Source organism: Ptychodera flava, chromosome 13, assembly GCF_041260155.1.
Source record: "Ptychodera flava strain L36383 chromosome 13, AS_Pfla_20210202, whole genome shotgun sequence".
Lineage (NCBI taxonomy): Eukaryota > Metazoa > Hemichordata > Enteropneusta > Ptychoderidae > Ptychodera > Ptychodera flava.
Window position 1 is genome coordinate 36,381,804 of NC_091940.1, and position 16,222 is coordinate 36,398,025.

Here is a 16,222-nt window from a genome sequence, read left to right on the forward strand (position 1 = left end):
AGTATCATTCTATTTTTGTGCCAGGTGCTCTTTACGTTTGCAGTGGAAATTTCTGTTGTTGAGGCACACTTGGTGCGATGTGTTCATTGTACAGTAATGCAAATAAATAAATAAATAAAATAAAATAAAACAAAAATTCTGCATGTACCACATTGGACACCCCTTGTGACTCTGTCCCAAGGTACATCACACGATAACAATTCATGTCAATTGTATTTTTTCTAGTTTCATACTTCACAAATACATGCTAAAATCAGCAGTGCAGTGGTGACCGTAACTTTTTTGAAAGAAGACAAATTTATTCTAACAAAATGGCAAATAAAACAAATCTATAGAACTATGAATGTGTCGAGTAAATGAACAAAATTATAAAGCAACTTCTCTGAAAAAATTAGTCATTTAACCAGAAAGAAGAGCAAAATATATCGGTATGATCAAGTGCGCCCTCTACGGGTCGATCACCAAATCGTCATACATCTCAAAATCATTATAACTGTACAGAAAATTCTTATCATCTTTACTTCGATTTAAGAATACCTTTTTTTGAAAAATATGGAAGCTCTTAGACTAGTGTGAAGATAACAATCTGCAGAAGCCAAATGACCTCTTTCGAAGAAACGCCGGCTTGGGGACGCCAACTTCCGGTGAACGAGACCCTGTGCGCATGGGGTTTTCCTGGAAAGACGCCTGGAGCCAACACAAGAAGCAAGGACCCTTCCGCATAATGTTCGTGGATTATTAAAACGTCCACAGCTATGGAAGAAGAGTTCGGTCTGGAAGAAGAGTTCCAAGAGATTGACGAACGGAATGGATGGCCAATGTCATTTGCGGTAATAAACACTATCTAATATTCCACGACTATTTTCAAACGTTGCAATTGTAATGTAAACAGAACTTGCTGTTGTATCTTGCGACCGAATGCTAAAATATGCGAAGTTTCGTTTTGCGTCCGGTTACGGTGACACAGAGAAGGGGGCAAAGTACACAAAACTAATTTAGCGGAGTCGGAAAGGCACTTTAAAATACAAAGATCTCCTCCGCCAGCCAAGGCTTGACGTTATCAGTTTTCAAGGTTGGCAGTGGGTCACAGTGTCACAGTCGAATTTTGTGTTACGCTTCATGATCAAGAGGATAGCGATACACAAACGGATGTTTGCCCATTTTTCATGAATATTCATCAACGAGATCTTTATCGCACACCCCGTACATGCACCCTACTTCTTTGTTCGTATATAAATCCCACTGTTTGTGCGTCAAAAGTGACTCACAAGTATGAAAGGTTTTCCTGTTTTGGTATCGGCTTAAGTTCAATGCGTGTCCCTTCGAGCACCTCTCTCATCCAAAGTTAGGGACCGTTCAGTTTTTACGGCTGGGGGGGGGGCCGGCAAAATCCAGGGGGGGGTCATCATAATTTTGGAATCCGAGAAGGGGGGGGTCATCACTTTTTCACTGGTAGGAAAGGGGGGGTCACCACATTTTCAAAAACATAATACCTACAATAAAGTTCACTTTATGCCATGGCTATGATCGACCCTCTTTACCGGCGGGCCGCCTTCGGCGGCCCACTACAATAAATATACTTTATGTATTACCCATGACCCTCTTAACGGGCAGACGCCTTTGGCGGACCACTCCAATTAGGTTTACTTCATGCAATGGCCATGATCGACCCTCTTTACCGGCGGGCCGCCTGCGGCGGCCCACTACAATAAATTGACTTTATTGTAATACCCCATGACCATCTTAACGGCCGGACGCCTTCAGCGGCCCTGTTCAGTAAAGTTTACTTCGTGCAATGGCCATGGATCGACCCTCTTTTTACCAGCAGGCCACCTTTGGTGGCCCACTAGAATAAAGTTGACTTTACGTAATGGCCCATGACCCTCTTAACCGGAGGGATGCCTTTGGCGAACCACTCCAATAAAGTTTACTTTATACAATGTCCATGGCATAAGTTGTCTATGGAAATGAAGTTCAAAATTGCCTTACAGTCGTCCTAATTAACAGACATTTGCATGGATGTGGCTGAGAAGTTTGTGCACTGGCATCTCTGCTACACGAATAAAGTGCGCTGCGTACCGGAGTTCAAATCCAACCATGCGGGTAAATTTGACATATGGTTTTGGTTATTTTTCAGCGGAGGGGGGGGGTCATCAAATATTTTCGTCTGACAAAGGGGGGGTCATCATTTTTCAGCGAAAAATGCAGGGGGGGTCATCATTTTTTTGAACACCGGCGACAAGATTTTGCCGCCCCCCCCCCCCCCCCGGCCGTAAAAACTGAACGGTCCCTTATGACAGATTTGTGAAGTTCCAATAGTTAACCTAGTTTTCTTGTTGCTCTAATTCTCTACTTGAGATAGGCAGGGCTATGTACAGCTTCCTGGATGGTCATTATTATCAGATAAGTTCCTCGACTGCCAATTTTAACTGTGACAGACCGCTATATCTGCAGGACCTGCTGACAGACATATCTTAGATATACTTTATGCTACTTTTACAACTTTTGCCAATGTCTGTCATTCTTTTACAGTGTGACCTTTCAAGCTAGTCATGCTCAACATGCTCAGGGCATCAGCATTGCAAGAGAAATAAATACCAGTGTGTGGAGATAGTGCTTTCTGGATGGTCAAATTGTAGTTATCAAAATGTTGGATTCCTTTATGAGAAGGCTACTCACACCATTGGTTGAATGTAAAATCGAGGCCGTCGTAGTCAGGGAGAAGAGTATTTCAGTAATGCCCTGTCAAATAAATATGAATTATGGCATGATATCGTATGACAGTTTAGTTGTAGTTTTCTCCCTGAATAAATCTCTGATCCTAGTTCAGAAGTTCTCTTTGTTCAGTGAGAGTCACATCATAAAAGTAAAACGGTTTTGATCCAACCATATAGTGATGGTGAGGGAAATTGAATGAACCAATATGAGGATACTATTCCACAAAACTCAAGACAGGTTGTATGTGTGCTAAGACTTACTGTTGACAAATGCATGTACCTGTCAGTTTGAAAATAAAAAATCTCATCACCCTTTTAATCTGTATATCATTCTCACCGATAGAGGAATATGTTATTCAGAAAGTTATCATGAGAAAAGTGGGCATTGATTCTCCAACTCCAATATTTTGATGTTCTGCTTCTACTAAATAAAATCAGAGTGAGAGGAATAAGGCTTCATGTACATGATTTACTAATTCATTGTCTGAACCTCAGACAAAAACTGTCCCAGGGTGGAAAAAATGGGAAAAAACCTTAAGATCTGACTTTAGAACTGATCATTAGGACAGAGCAAAGAGATCAAAGAGACAGGGCTTTGGTCTCTGGATTACTTTTGATGGAATTTCAGAGGCATCACGTGGCAGTGAACATAACACTCCATTTCTGTGTGTATATTCAGTGACGGAACACTCAATCCTGTTGTAGATGGTGATAATATATTTCACCTTGACTTATAAAAATATGAAAGACAGTGTTTAGTGAACAAGTGGACATAATAGTCTAGTCGAAAGGTAGGGTTCCCATGCACCCCATGGATGTATTTTTTAACCTACATTTTTGTAATCCCTAGGGTCTACATTTAATGAATTTTGATGTTCTCAAAATCAAATCGTGTCCCATGGGGTTCATTTGGCGCCATCTTTGCCGCCATCTTGACCGCCATCTTGGATTTCAATGATGGGGTAGGGGTCACGTATCTAGCGCTCGACGGAAACAGAAACAATAAAATACTATAAACGTTACATTTTTAGAAAGCCAAGATCATGGCCTTTTCATTGATATATAACTTAATAGGGATTAATTAATATTCGAACGTCGATTAGACTTTATATCGGCCATTGGCCGTAAATCGTAAAATTTGCTAAATTTCACACCCAATAATTAAGTTCCCGTTCCTCCAAACAATTTTTCATAAGGTATTTATATATTTTTTGGAAGAACTCAGTGCAATAAACAAGAAAACAACATTAAAAGTATGTGTCTTGAGATTTAGTGGGTGCATGAGCTTGTTTTCTTATTACGCTGTATGCCACATATCGATGTGTAACATAAGGGGTAGGGGTAATGTTTCCCTTTCTGTTTCGAATCATGAATGATAAAACCATAAAAATGTTACATTTTTTAAAAGTGCTGCATCAGACCTTTCTAAAAATATATAGATTTATGGGGAAAAGTTGCATATTTAAAAGTTACAAAGCTTAAACCTTTCGGTTTGTGTCGATTTTAAGTGATTTTTTAAGAACGAAATTACAACATATGGGGTAGGGGTAATGTTTCCCTTTCTGCCTCGAATCATGAATTACAAAACCATATAAATGTTACACTGTTTGAAAGCTCTGAAATGGGCCTTTCCAAACATGTATAGTTTTATTGGGGTAAAGTCCATATTTGAAACTTACAAAGCTTATGCCTTTCAGTTTGTGTCAATTTTAAGTGATTTTTTAAGAACGAAATTACAACATATGGGGTAGGGGTAATGTTTCCCTTTCTGCCTCGAACCATGAATTACGAAACCATATAAATGTTATACTGTTTGAAAGCTCTGAATGGGCCTTTCCAACATGTATAGTCTTATTGGGAAAAGTCCACATTTTAAAGTAACAAAGCTTAAACCTTTCAGTTTGTGTCATTTTAAGTCATTTTTAAGAACGAAATTACAACATATGGGGTAAGGGTAATGTTTCCCTTTCTGCCTCGAATTATGAAATATGAAACCATATAAATGTTATACTGTTTGAAAGCTCTGAAATTGGCCTTTCCAAACATGTATAGTCTTATTGGGAAAAGTCCACATTTTAAAGTAACAAAGCTTATGCCTTTCAGTTTGTGTCAATTTTAAGTGATTTTTTAAACAAATTATAATATAAGGGGTAGGGGTAATGTTTCCCGTTCTGCCTTGAACCATGAATTATAAAACCATATAAATGTTATACTGTTTGAAAGCTCTGAAATTGGCCTTTCCAAACATGTATAGTCTTATTGGGAAAAGTCCACATTTTAAAGTAACAAAGCTTAACCTTTCAGTTTGTGTCAATTTTAAGTCATTTTTAAGAACGAAATTACAACATATGGGTTAGGGGTAATGTTTCCCTTTCTGCCTCGAATTATGAAATATGAAACCATATAAATGTTATACTGTTTGAAAGCTCTGAAATTGGCCTTTCCAAACATGTATAGTCTTATTGGGAAAAGTCCACATTTTAAAGTAACAAAGCTTATGCCTTTCAGTTTGTGTCAATTTTAAGTGATTTTTTAAACAAAATTATAATATAAGGGTAGGGTGTAATGTATCCCGTTCTGCCTTGAACCATGAATTATGAAACCATATAAATGTTATACTGTTTGAAAACTCTGAAATTGGTCTTTCCAAACATGTATAGTTTCATTGGGGAAAATCCATATTTGAAAGTTACAAAGGTTATGCCTTTCAGCTTGTGTCAATTTTAAGTGATTTTTTAAGAACGAAATTACAACATATGGGGTAGGGGTAATGTTTCCCTTTCTTCCTCGAACCATGAATTATGAAACCATATAAATGTTATACTGTTTGAAAGCTCTGGAATGGGCCTTTCCAAACATGTATAGTTTTACTGGAAAAGTCCATATTTGAAAGTTACAAAGCTTATGCCTTTCAGTTTGTGTCAATTTTAAGTGATTTTTAAACATAATTTTAACATAAGGGGTAGGGGTAATGTTTCCCTTTCTGCCTCAGATTATGAATTATGAAACCATATAAATGTTATACTGTTTGAAAGCTCTGAAATGGGCCTTTCCAAACATGTATAGTTTTATTGGGAAAGTTGCATATTTGAAAGTTACAAAGCTTAAGCCTTTCAGTTTGTGTCAATTTTAAGTGATTTTTTTGAACAAAATGCACAAAACAGTTAGTCCGTTGGCCAGGTATCGAAATAATCCCCTCTAAGGCATTTTAACCACTACGACTTTCTGTTAGCTAGTATTCTCAGCTGTCATAATCTGCTTATTTTCCATTTAACTGATGGTGTGTGAGAGTGTAACGACTTGTTTGTGAAGGGCTGTCACGCCCTCAGTAGTAAAATAGGAATGGGTTAGGGGTAACATATTTACCGCTAGTCGGAAACAAAAACAAAAAGTACCATAAACAATACAATCTTAGAAAGCCCAGATAATCCCCCTTACCATTGGTATACAACTAAATTGGGATAAATCGATATTCAAACATCGATTAGATTTTATATCGGACATGAAATGTTAATTGTAAAATTTGCTTAATTTCAAACCCAATAATTAAGTTCATGTTCCTCCAAACAATTTTTACAAGGTATTTATATATCATTTGAAAGAACTTAATGCAATAGAGAAGTAAAAAACATTAAAAGAGTGTATCTTCTTGAGACTTATGGGGTGCGTCGATTGTTTACCTAATATATGCTATGCCGTACATCCCTCTATAATATACATTTGAGGGATAGGGGTATGGGTAATGTTTCTTCTCCTACCAAACGCAGCGAATAAGGAAGCCATATAAATATCATATCTCTGAAACACTAACGCAGTTGTTTTTCCAACAAGATATGGCTTGATGGGGTAAACTCAAAAATTATGCAGTGACAATGCCTAATCTCAAAAGTTTGTGTTACTTTACTGACATTTACTTGTTAAAAGGAACATAGAAAAATACTCTATTGGCATTAAATAGCACTAAAAAGCTAAAATGGTTGTTAATAAAAGACGTTTTACTCATTTCAATAACTCAAATTAGGGAAAGAAAGTTAACAGCTATAATATGTCAAAAATTATATATTCCAAACCCACAAACACTAAATTGGATGTCATAGTCGTCATGCAAAGTTGATATGACAGCAGCAACACTCAATCCCTTTAATTGTATCGCGAGAGATATATAAGCAATAAAGCATCACTTTGAAAGGATACCACACGGTTTCGACCGGGTAAACAACATATACGCACGAACTTCAGTCGTGTGTATAAGGAGTGAAATGGTCAAAACCGAGCTCGAGTGGTGTACCCAACTTATAGGGGTTGTTTATCGCTATATTATATCAGTATATTGAAACTTCATTACAGTATATCGTAAATACATGCACAGTCACGTGACCGTCTGGGCAAATCAGAGCTCACTATTAATAGTGTTACTTTTAATACCACACGGGAACACGAGAGAATCTTTTATCGCTGAAAACCAATCACCATTAATCCACAATATAGCTTCTTCATAATAAGATAAGATGGATCGACAACACTTTACCTTCCTTACCAGAAAACAAGAGATCATAACCAATTTTTCGAAATTATTTACAACGCAGAACACTATTTACTCCCAATGAGGATTACATTTTCGACTGGGTGCTAAAATTCAATAGCAAAATAATTCTGAAACTAAAACCCGAAAAGCCAAATGTCACAGAACGCATTCAAATTACGCAACTAAATAGTAAACAGAAGGCGAACAAACACTCTCTACACCAAGCAATAAGAAGGCGAGACAAACCTCAGAAAATGACGAAAAAGGCTTATATTCCCATTGACACCTCAATGTTTAAAATGCCTTGTGAGTGAATCTATCATTAGTTTCTTATCATGGATGACATTTAACCAATGTTAGACCCTGACGTCTTTGAAGCAAAGACCCTACAAACGGACGTTTTAGGGTCAATGCTTGAAGATACCATTCCCACCAGCATGATCGAATCAGAGAGACTAGATTGATCTAACTTTCGAGCTAGATCACCACCAGCAGCTGAGAAAAAAATAAGTCAACATAATCATCAGAGTCAAGCGAGCTAGACAACGGCTTCAAACATTACACTCCACAGAATGGACATTCTTACACAATTCACAAAAAGCGTTCAAAAGCTTCGTTAAAGGCATTGTTCGCGATCCCAGGGACGGGCATGGCTGGTTGCGTGGCAAATGCAAAATGTTAGTCATGCTGAATCAAGGTGTAACCAAGTAATAGCTTATTTATAGATTGGGAAAATCCTAATCCTGATAGTAATGATGGAATATAAACTTTGTGAAAAGTTGAGAAAATTTGCCACTTCTTTGATTTGTATATTTTTACATTCCATGTTGTACTAGCCTGTACTATACATGAACAGTCAATACATCCGGCAAGTATTCTGTGCTGTTCTTTATAGTTAGGTCCCCGCAATCCGAGATAAGTCTTTCTATAGTGTCAACATTCTCTTCGATTACTGTAATCTACTCCAATAAATTCCCATTTAACTCATTTGTATGATTACAGGGAAGCCTAAGCCTATCTCTTACAATCTAAGATTTTAGATATTTGACAACAATATATATGCAATTTTCATATTTTTCATAGGCCTAAATAACACACAGAAGAGAGTCATACTCAATGTTTTGTCCAATTGAAAGTGAAATAACCGAAACAAGTAGAGGTGGCCATCTGTAAGCCAAACGAGAATTAATATTAGCAAAGATGGATATTAATTAAGCCTTTCCCATTTCCAATCCCAGTTACTCATACAACGGGGTATAAGCGAAAGCCAAGAGTATCGAATGTGTTGAAACCTAAGTGGCCCCTATTCAGTACCACGTAGCCTACAGGTACACCTTAAAGAATACTTACCAGGCCAAAATACCGAGTGTTGAATTCCTTCAAAAGTGGCAACACCTGGAAAGACACTGCGGCAACCAATTTATCACCCTGATCTCTAACTATTTACCTCTACACCCAATAAAGCACCGGGACTCAAGACAGTTGTACATCACAAACTTAAGAGAGCGATCGAAGACACTCGCTACACAGAACGCAGGATGGAAGGCTGCAAAGACGATTCTTCAAATAGGCAAAAAAGAGGCTAAAAACAACACAAACATTCACAGCAACGACGACAGGTCGGGGTTTCTTCCTATACTATGGTACAAAACCAAACCAAAGGGTCTTTCAAAGGCCACCGCACTTCCCTTAAAGCCCGGCTCGAAATGGACTGGGATCATGATTAGTGCCAAGTTTGGTTGGACGTTTTGGGGCATGGCTCTGCATAATGAGTCTGTTGGTAACGGTTGCGATCGTTCGCATTATCTGCGGATCTGTTTGCTCTCAGATCACGCTCAGGCTCGGACTAACATAGATACGTACAGCCTTCGTTTCAAGGTTCGTTTCAGTCATGCCAGGGCAAATACTCGAAATAAAAAAGAAAGGAAAACTATCAACTTAATCAAACAAGAGTTTGCTTGAATGAATTTACCGAAGTTTCAGGCCATATCAACGTTCGTTATGTGAATGATTCAGCTGCTGACCGCCATGTACATACGGAATATTGGCGCCATCTAAAGTCGAATAATTATCAAAAAAGTAAAAAGCTTATATCTGGGCTTTCTAAGAATGTATTTTTTATGGTACTTTTTTGTTTTTGTTTCCGACTAGCGGTAAATATGTTACCCCTAACCCATTCCTATTTTACTACGGAGGGCGTGACAGCCCTTCACAAACAAGTCGTTACACTCTCACACACCATCAGTTAAATGGAAAATAAGCAGATTATGACAGCTGAGAATACTAGCTAACAGAAAATCATAGTGGGTAAAATGCCTTAGAGGGGATGATTTCGATACCTGGCCAACGGACTAACTGTTTTGTGCATATTGTTCAAAAAATCACTTAAAATTGACACAAACTGAAAAGCTTAAGCTTTGTAACTTTCAAATATGCAACTTTCCCCAATAAAACTATACATGTTTGGAAAGGCCCATTTCAGAGCTTTCAAACAGTATAACATTTATATGGTTTCATAATTCATGGTTCAAGGCAGAACGGGAAACATTACCCCTACCCCTTATATTATAATTTTGTTTAAAAAATCACTTAAAATTGACACAAACTGAAAGGCATAAGCTTTGTAACTTTAAAATATGGACTTTTCCCAATAAAACTATACATGTTTGGAAAGGCCCATTCCAGAGCTTTCAAACAGTATAACATTTATATGGTTTCATATTTCATAATTCGAGGCAGAAAGGGAAACATTACCCCTACCCCATATGTTGTAATTTCGTTCTTAAAAAATCACTTAAAATTGACACAAACTGAAAGGTTTAAGCTTTGTAACTTTCAAATATGGACTTTTCTCCAATAAAACTATACATGTTAGGAAAGGCCATTTCAGAGCTTTCAAACAGTATAACATTTATATGGTTTCGTAATTCATGGTTCGAGGCTGAAAGGGAAATATTACCCCTACCCCATATGTTGTAATGTCGTTCTTAAAAAATCACTTACAATTGACACAAACTGAAAGGCATAAGCTTTGTAAGTTTCAAATATGGACTTAACCCCAATAAAACTATACATGTTTGGAAAGGCCCATTTCAGAGCTTTCAAACAGTGTAACATTTATATGGTTTTGTAATTCATGATTCGAGGCAGAAAGGGAAACATTACCCTACCCCATATGTTGTAATTTCGTTCTTAAAAAATCACTTAAAATCGACACAAACCGAAAGGTTTAAGCTTTGTAACTTTTAAATATGCAACTTTTCCCCATAAATCTATATATTTTTAGAAAGGTCTGATGCAGCACTTTTAAAAAATGTAACATTTTCATGGTTTTATCATTCATGATTCGAAACAGAAAGGGAAACATTACCCCTACCCCTTATGTTACACATCGATATGTGGCATACAGCGTAATAAGAAAACAAGCTCATGCACCCACTAAATCTCAAGACACATACTTTTAATGTTTGTTTTTCTTGTTTATTGCACTGAGTTCTTCCAAAAAATATATAAATACCTTATGAAAATTGTTTGGAGGAACGGGAACTTAATTATTGGGTGTGAAATTTAGCAAATTTTACGATTTACGGCCAATGGCCGATATAAAGTCTAATCGACGTTCGAATATTAATTAATCCCTATTAAGTTATATATCAATGAAAAGGCCATGATCTTGGCTTTCTAAAAATGTAACGTTTATAGTATTTTATTGTTTCTGTTTCCGTCGAGCGCTAGATACGTGACCCCTACCCCATCGTTGAAATCCAAGATGGCGGCCAAGATGGCGGCAAAGATGGCGCCAAATGAACCCCATGGGACACGATTGATTTTGGAACATCAAAATTCATTAAATATAGACCCTAAGGATTACAAAAATGTAGGTTAAAAAAATACATCCATGGGGTGCATGGGAACCCTAACCTTCCGACCCGACTATAAGGCTATTGAAAAAAACATTCTTGTTATGATCTGTTGTAAGAAACCTCTCTGTATGAAAAAGAATTTTTGTATCCAAAAGACAGGAAGTAACAGGTTGATTTTTGTTGTATGTTTCTTTCACAGTGTCAGGAAGTGACAGTATACATTGTATAATACACACAAAGCATGATTTGTCAGTGTTGGTCATTTCCCAATCAATGAGGCACTGTGGTATACTAAAAAGTCTTGACACTTCTAAATTTCTGGTCATAAAACAAGTTCTAGAACTTTACAGCAAGTATGGCAAACTGTCAACCAAGCTGTGTGTACAAGCTCGAGATCACATTTTAGACTGAGGCAAAAAACCAAGGTCAGCACTTTGTTAACCAGTCAGTCAAACCTGTTTCTACTTGTGGCTTATAGCCCAACCATGAATATAGCCAAAGCTTTTATAGCAGAACAATACCTTTGACCTATAATCCCATTTCCCTCTGAACAGAGAGATCATTTTACAATAGTGTTGTGCTGAAATTTTGCACAGATGAAAAGCTCTGGAAAGTGACTCACCTTATGAGATAAGAAACAAAAAATGCAATTTCCATTGAAGACAAATGGTAACAAAATGAAAATGCCAACAGTACACAGGAAAGACAATGCTGTTGTGTGACGATGAGTGACAGAAGTTTAAAGAGGCAGTCCTCAATCCCTTATGCTATTAGTGCTTATTGGCATTGACTGTTTGTGTGATTTTAGTGCTCTTTCCTCTGTTGACAGTTGTAGGTGTGCACAGTCAGTCAATTTTTACCAAAACATTGATAAAAATCCTGCCGCTTTATAAGTGACAATTTGTGGTCTCTTGGAGATAAACCCTGTCAATATTTGTCAGTTTTTGTCAATCAATTGTTATGTACACGTCAGTGTTTCCCAAGTAGTTACAATTCACAATTACTAGACTGGCTTTAATTACAGAAAAAATTAACAAAGCTATAGTCCAAGCAATCTCCCACAAGTTCCATTTGTTTTGATAGATTATCCTTTCAATGTCCATTCAATAATTTGAATATTGATGTTTGTTTTTAAGTGTAATTAAACTCTTATTGTTTGTCATTTTGAATTTAAATTTAAAATATTTTTAGTGATGTCATTGGCAGAAAAAAACATTCCATGAATATCACCATGATAAAAGAGGAATTACACCACTATCCTATCTGTGCCTTTACATGTGAAAAAAACATTCTACTGTCAGACACATCTGATATGTTGCTCATTCTCAGCATTGACATTCAATGATGTACTGTGATGTGATCAAAACATTGCAAGTGTTTGTTTTCCATCAAAGTATTAAAGCCATGCTAGCTGTGTCTTATCACATTTTTACTTACAGAAAAAATACCATCCAGTCTTGAGAGAGGTTTTCTATTCCCATCATTAAGTCATAACCATCTTTGAAAATGTCACTGTTATCCTTGGCGATGGGTTCAGTCGTTTGTTGACAGTTTTTGCCTATTTGCTTGCGGTTGGCATATTTATTTTGCAAGTTGTAATTGTTTAGTTATTAATATCTAAGTTGTATGTTTGTTGCCAAGGTTTGAAAAACTTTATGCGGTCACATTTAAAGCGCAGTGGTCGTCGCGCTGCGCGTGCGTGATTTTTTTGTTGATAAACATAAATTTTTGTAAACATAAGTCTTCTCAACTTCAATAGGAGTGAGATGGGAGCAGTCCCCCACTTTGTTAAGGCCTTTGTAAGACTCAACATCATGCAATAGTAAAATATTAAGATCGGAAACGAACTTCAGTGGTGTATTTCTATCTATCAACTCATGTAGAGCTACGAACATTGGGACACTACACTCAGCACATTATGTCGCTGAGTTTACTGCAAGCAGACACAGTGAACAAAAAGCTTTGATCGCGCGCGATCACGCTGGTTGTACACAATGCTATGTACAGTACAGTGAAAATACATAACTAAAATGATCAACATTGCCTATATATGTAGACCAGCAACAAGCACAATGCCTAACACAAAAGTTACACTCAAGACCATGATCGGCAAGCCAGAGCAGGACACGGGAGATGTTGTTGGGAGACGGTCACCGCGTTGACGTATACACGGATATAGAGAATCCGGTCCCACAACGTACCGGCCCGCGACGACTTGGCCCACAACCAACTGTTGATCACCATGTCTTACTTCTCCTAGTATTACGTGGTAAGAAATACTAAAATGACAGGGAACAATAGACAAAACGAGCGGGTTTTCGCGGCATTTGGCAGGAAATTGCACGGCTACACCGTGCATAGACGTATCGAGAGATCCTGTGCCCCGGTCCTGTGCACGGTCATGGCAGTGATCCAACCGCTAGCTGGTGTAGGCCTAGCGGTGCTGGGCAAACTTCGTTGTTGTGCCTCCTGATTGCCGGGTAGGTCTGAATCCTCTTTCAAGTGAGATAACCCCCACATAACAAGAAGACCTATGAAAGGTCCTTCGCTTGACTTGATACCTGTACTCGGAATTCTCGTTTGCACCCCCAAACGGGGTAAACATTGTAGTTGAGTTGGATTCTCCACAGCCGAGTGTACAGCGCGCCATATACCCGGTTTGACACGGACGTTCATACAGACCACGGAACGGAACAGATGCAGAGATGCTTCTTGCTGCAGCGGGCATTGCTCTGCGAGCTGTAGATTTCTGTAGTTTGGGTTGTTGTCTTTGTACTCCTGTCGGGCCTCTTGAAATGAAAGCTCTCGTCCTTGCTAGCGATGTCGAAAACTAGAGCCCGGTCGTTGATAGTCTGTTGGCGTATACATGCGTACATGCGTACGTCTAGCTCTATGGCTCGAGCGATAACAGTAGCCGAGCCCCATTCAACTGATTCAAGAAAATCATGAGCAAATGTGATCTCAATCCAGCGTGCAATTATTGTTCAATATTCAGCAGATATTCACTAAGATTAATTGACCTTTTATTGCGTGTTACATTTGGTTAGTTGGTACGCTTGTGACAGATCAGCCGCCATTTTAACAAGCGGCAATATCGCAAACATTACGATCAAGCCGTAACATGTGCGGCGTTCTTGGATTTGTTTACAACAGAGGGGGACCCCCTCAGGAGGATGCGCAGCGCGACGACCACTGCGCTTTAAGTATTTTTTATATTAGTTGCTTTTCATTTCAAACCAATTTGAAAAAAATTGAAAAGACAGCAATGCTTTAATAGACCTTGGTCCTTGTTCAAGGCGAAAAGAACTTGTCCATGCAACTGTGGATATAATTTTGCAAAGGCATATGGGATTGTGGTCACTGAGTAGTAGATTGTAGAACCAGTCTCTTCGTAGTCTGCTATCTGAAGACCACGCTGACCCATACAGCAAATAAATTGCAGGGTAAAACCAAAGGTTATCGTGATTTGTAAGTTAAGCAACTTGGTAAGAAAGTTGTTGGAAAAAATCATGGTAAGAAATTCTGGTACGCATGAAGGCACAACTTAACATTGGTGAATGTATATTTTTTAAGTTTAGAAGATATCCAGAAATCATATAGCCAGTTAGTTTTTGTCCCAATTTTGTTTTCTTTGTCAGTGATTTGCAGTAAATACTTTCGACAGTTACCGATAACCAAAACAAATATATCAACATGGGCATGGTGACTCCACAGACAGTGATCCATGTGTGGTCTCCTTTGAATAATAATACAGTCCAGGGTCCTAATGTGTAAACCGGTAGTCTGTTTAAAACTTATAATCTGAACTTGGCAGACCAGTGATTATATATCTCAGACAGATGACTATTTCTCTGGTTTACAGTGATCCAACCCTATGAAAATCATATGAAATGCCCTGCAGTACTCTTGGTTACACTTTAAAAATAGGAAAGAAGTTAATGAAGAAAGTCCTAGGATGAGTGGGTGTATGTAAGCTTTTTGTTATGGTACTTAACTTTTAGTTTCAGCATTTGGTGTGCGTAGGTGTCTTCCTCTGTGGGTTTTATGTTTCAGCATCTTAGCCTTCATGGAGATTTAATGATCTTTTCCAGTTGACCAAAAAAAGAACAAAGATATAAAAAAGCTGAAAAAAAATTAAATAATGATGTCATTATCGGTACATTTTGTAAAGGTCATTGACCTTCTTGGAGAACAATGAAGAGTTGCAACATTTGCTTTAAGTGTCAATGTATTTAGAATAATCAAGGCCTTGGTCACAGTGCAGACTGTACAATATGGTCTGAAATCAAGCTTTCGACCCCATTTTATGTCAACCTATTTCGTTTTGTGAGATTCCTGACTGGGTAGATTGTGACCCTGTATGACCCTTTGTCTGCAATCCTTTGAGGTCGTACCCGACAAAATTTCACACTGACTTGTAACACCCACGTACTCACATCCAAAAATTGGTAAAAACAGGGTTAGTACTATGATATATATATATATCAGCCCCGTGTAAATCTGCAAACTTCCTTAATTCCTGAGTAAGCTGTCTTTCAAGTGGTCGTAACTCTTTTTGTTATATTGCTTGTAATAACTGCCCATTCATTCAATTCACCGAAACCTCCCAATACTTTACATACAGTGATTATTGATGCCATTCTGATATCCCATTATGATATTCAGTCAGTCAAGATTCTGACCACAAACAACCAATTAGCAACACTGATATTTACAATTTCCCCATGTGAAATATCAATGACCCACAAATATTTCAATGTATCATTAAACATTCATAAGAGAACCAAATGGAGGCCTGATAAGGCACTCATGGTTTGTTGAAGTATTGTTGTACACAGTTTGATTAATGAACAAATGTTTAATACTGATTTCAGCAGATTCACTCTTTGACAGTTTTTTCCATAGTTCATATGCGTTGTCATACCTGTTCTGTGCCTTAAAGGTTTGACATTTTGTACCTTGCCATTTATGATAATGTACCTTCATGTAGCTTGAACACCTACACCACAGTATGATTTTTCAAACCCTAAATGCCACACAGACAGTAGCATTATAAATGTACATTTTATAGTTTAACCCGGCCCTTTAAGTGTAGTTTACACATGTACTGGCTGAGT

The 16,222-nt window shown here is 37.8% G+C and overlaps 1 protein-coding gene across 2 annotated transcripts in view; it reads left to right on the forward strand.

The window, feature by feature from the left end:
* Positions 1-480: 480 nt before the first annotated feature.
* LOC139148322 (tyrosine-protein phosphatase non-receptor type 2-like) overlaps positions 481-16,222 on the forward strand; it is a 34,436-nt gene continuing 18,694 nt past the window's right edge. Inside the window, exon 1 of one of the 2 annotated variants that reach the window (XM_070719700.1) lies at positions 481-830. In XM_070719700.1, the coding sequence (XP_070575801.1) occupies positions 756-830 (75 nt within the window). In that variant the 5' untranslated portion in view covers positions 481-755. The remainder of the gene's footprint in view (positions 831-16,222) is intronic. The other variant, XM_070719701.1, reaches the window with a different exon arrangement.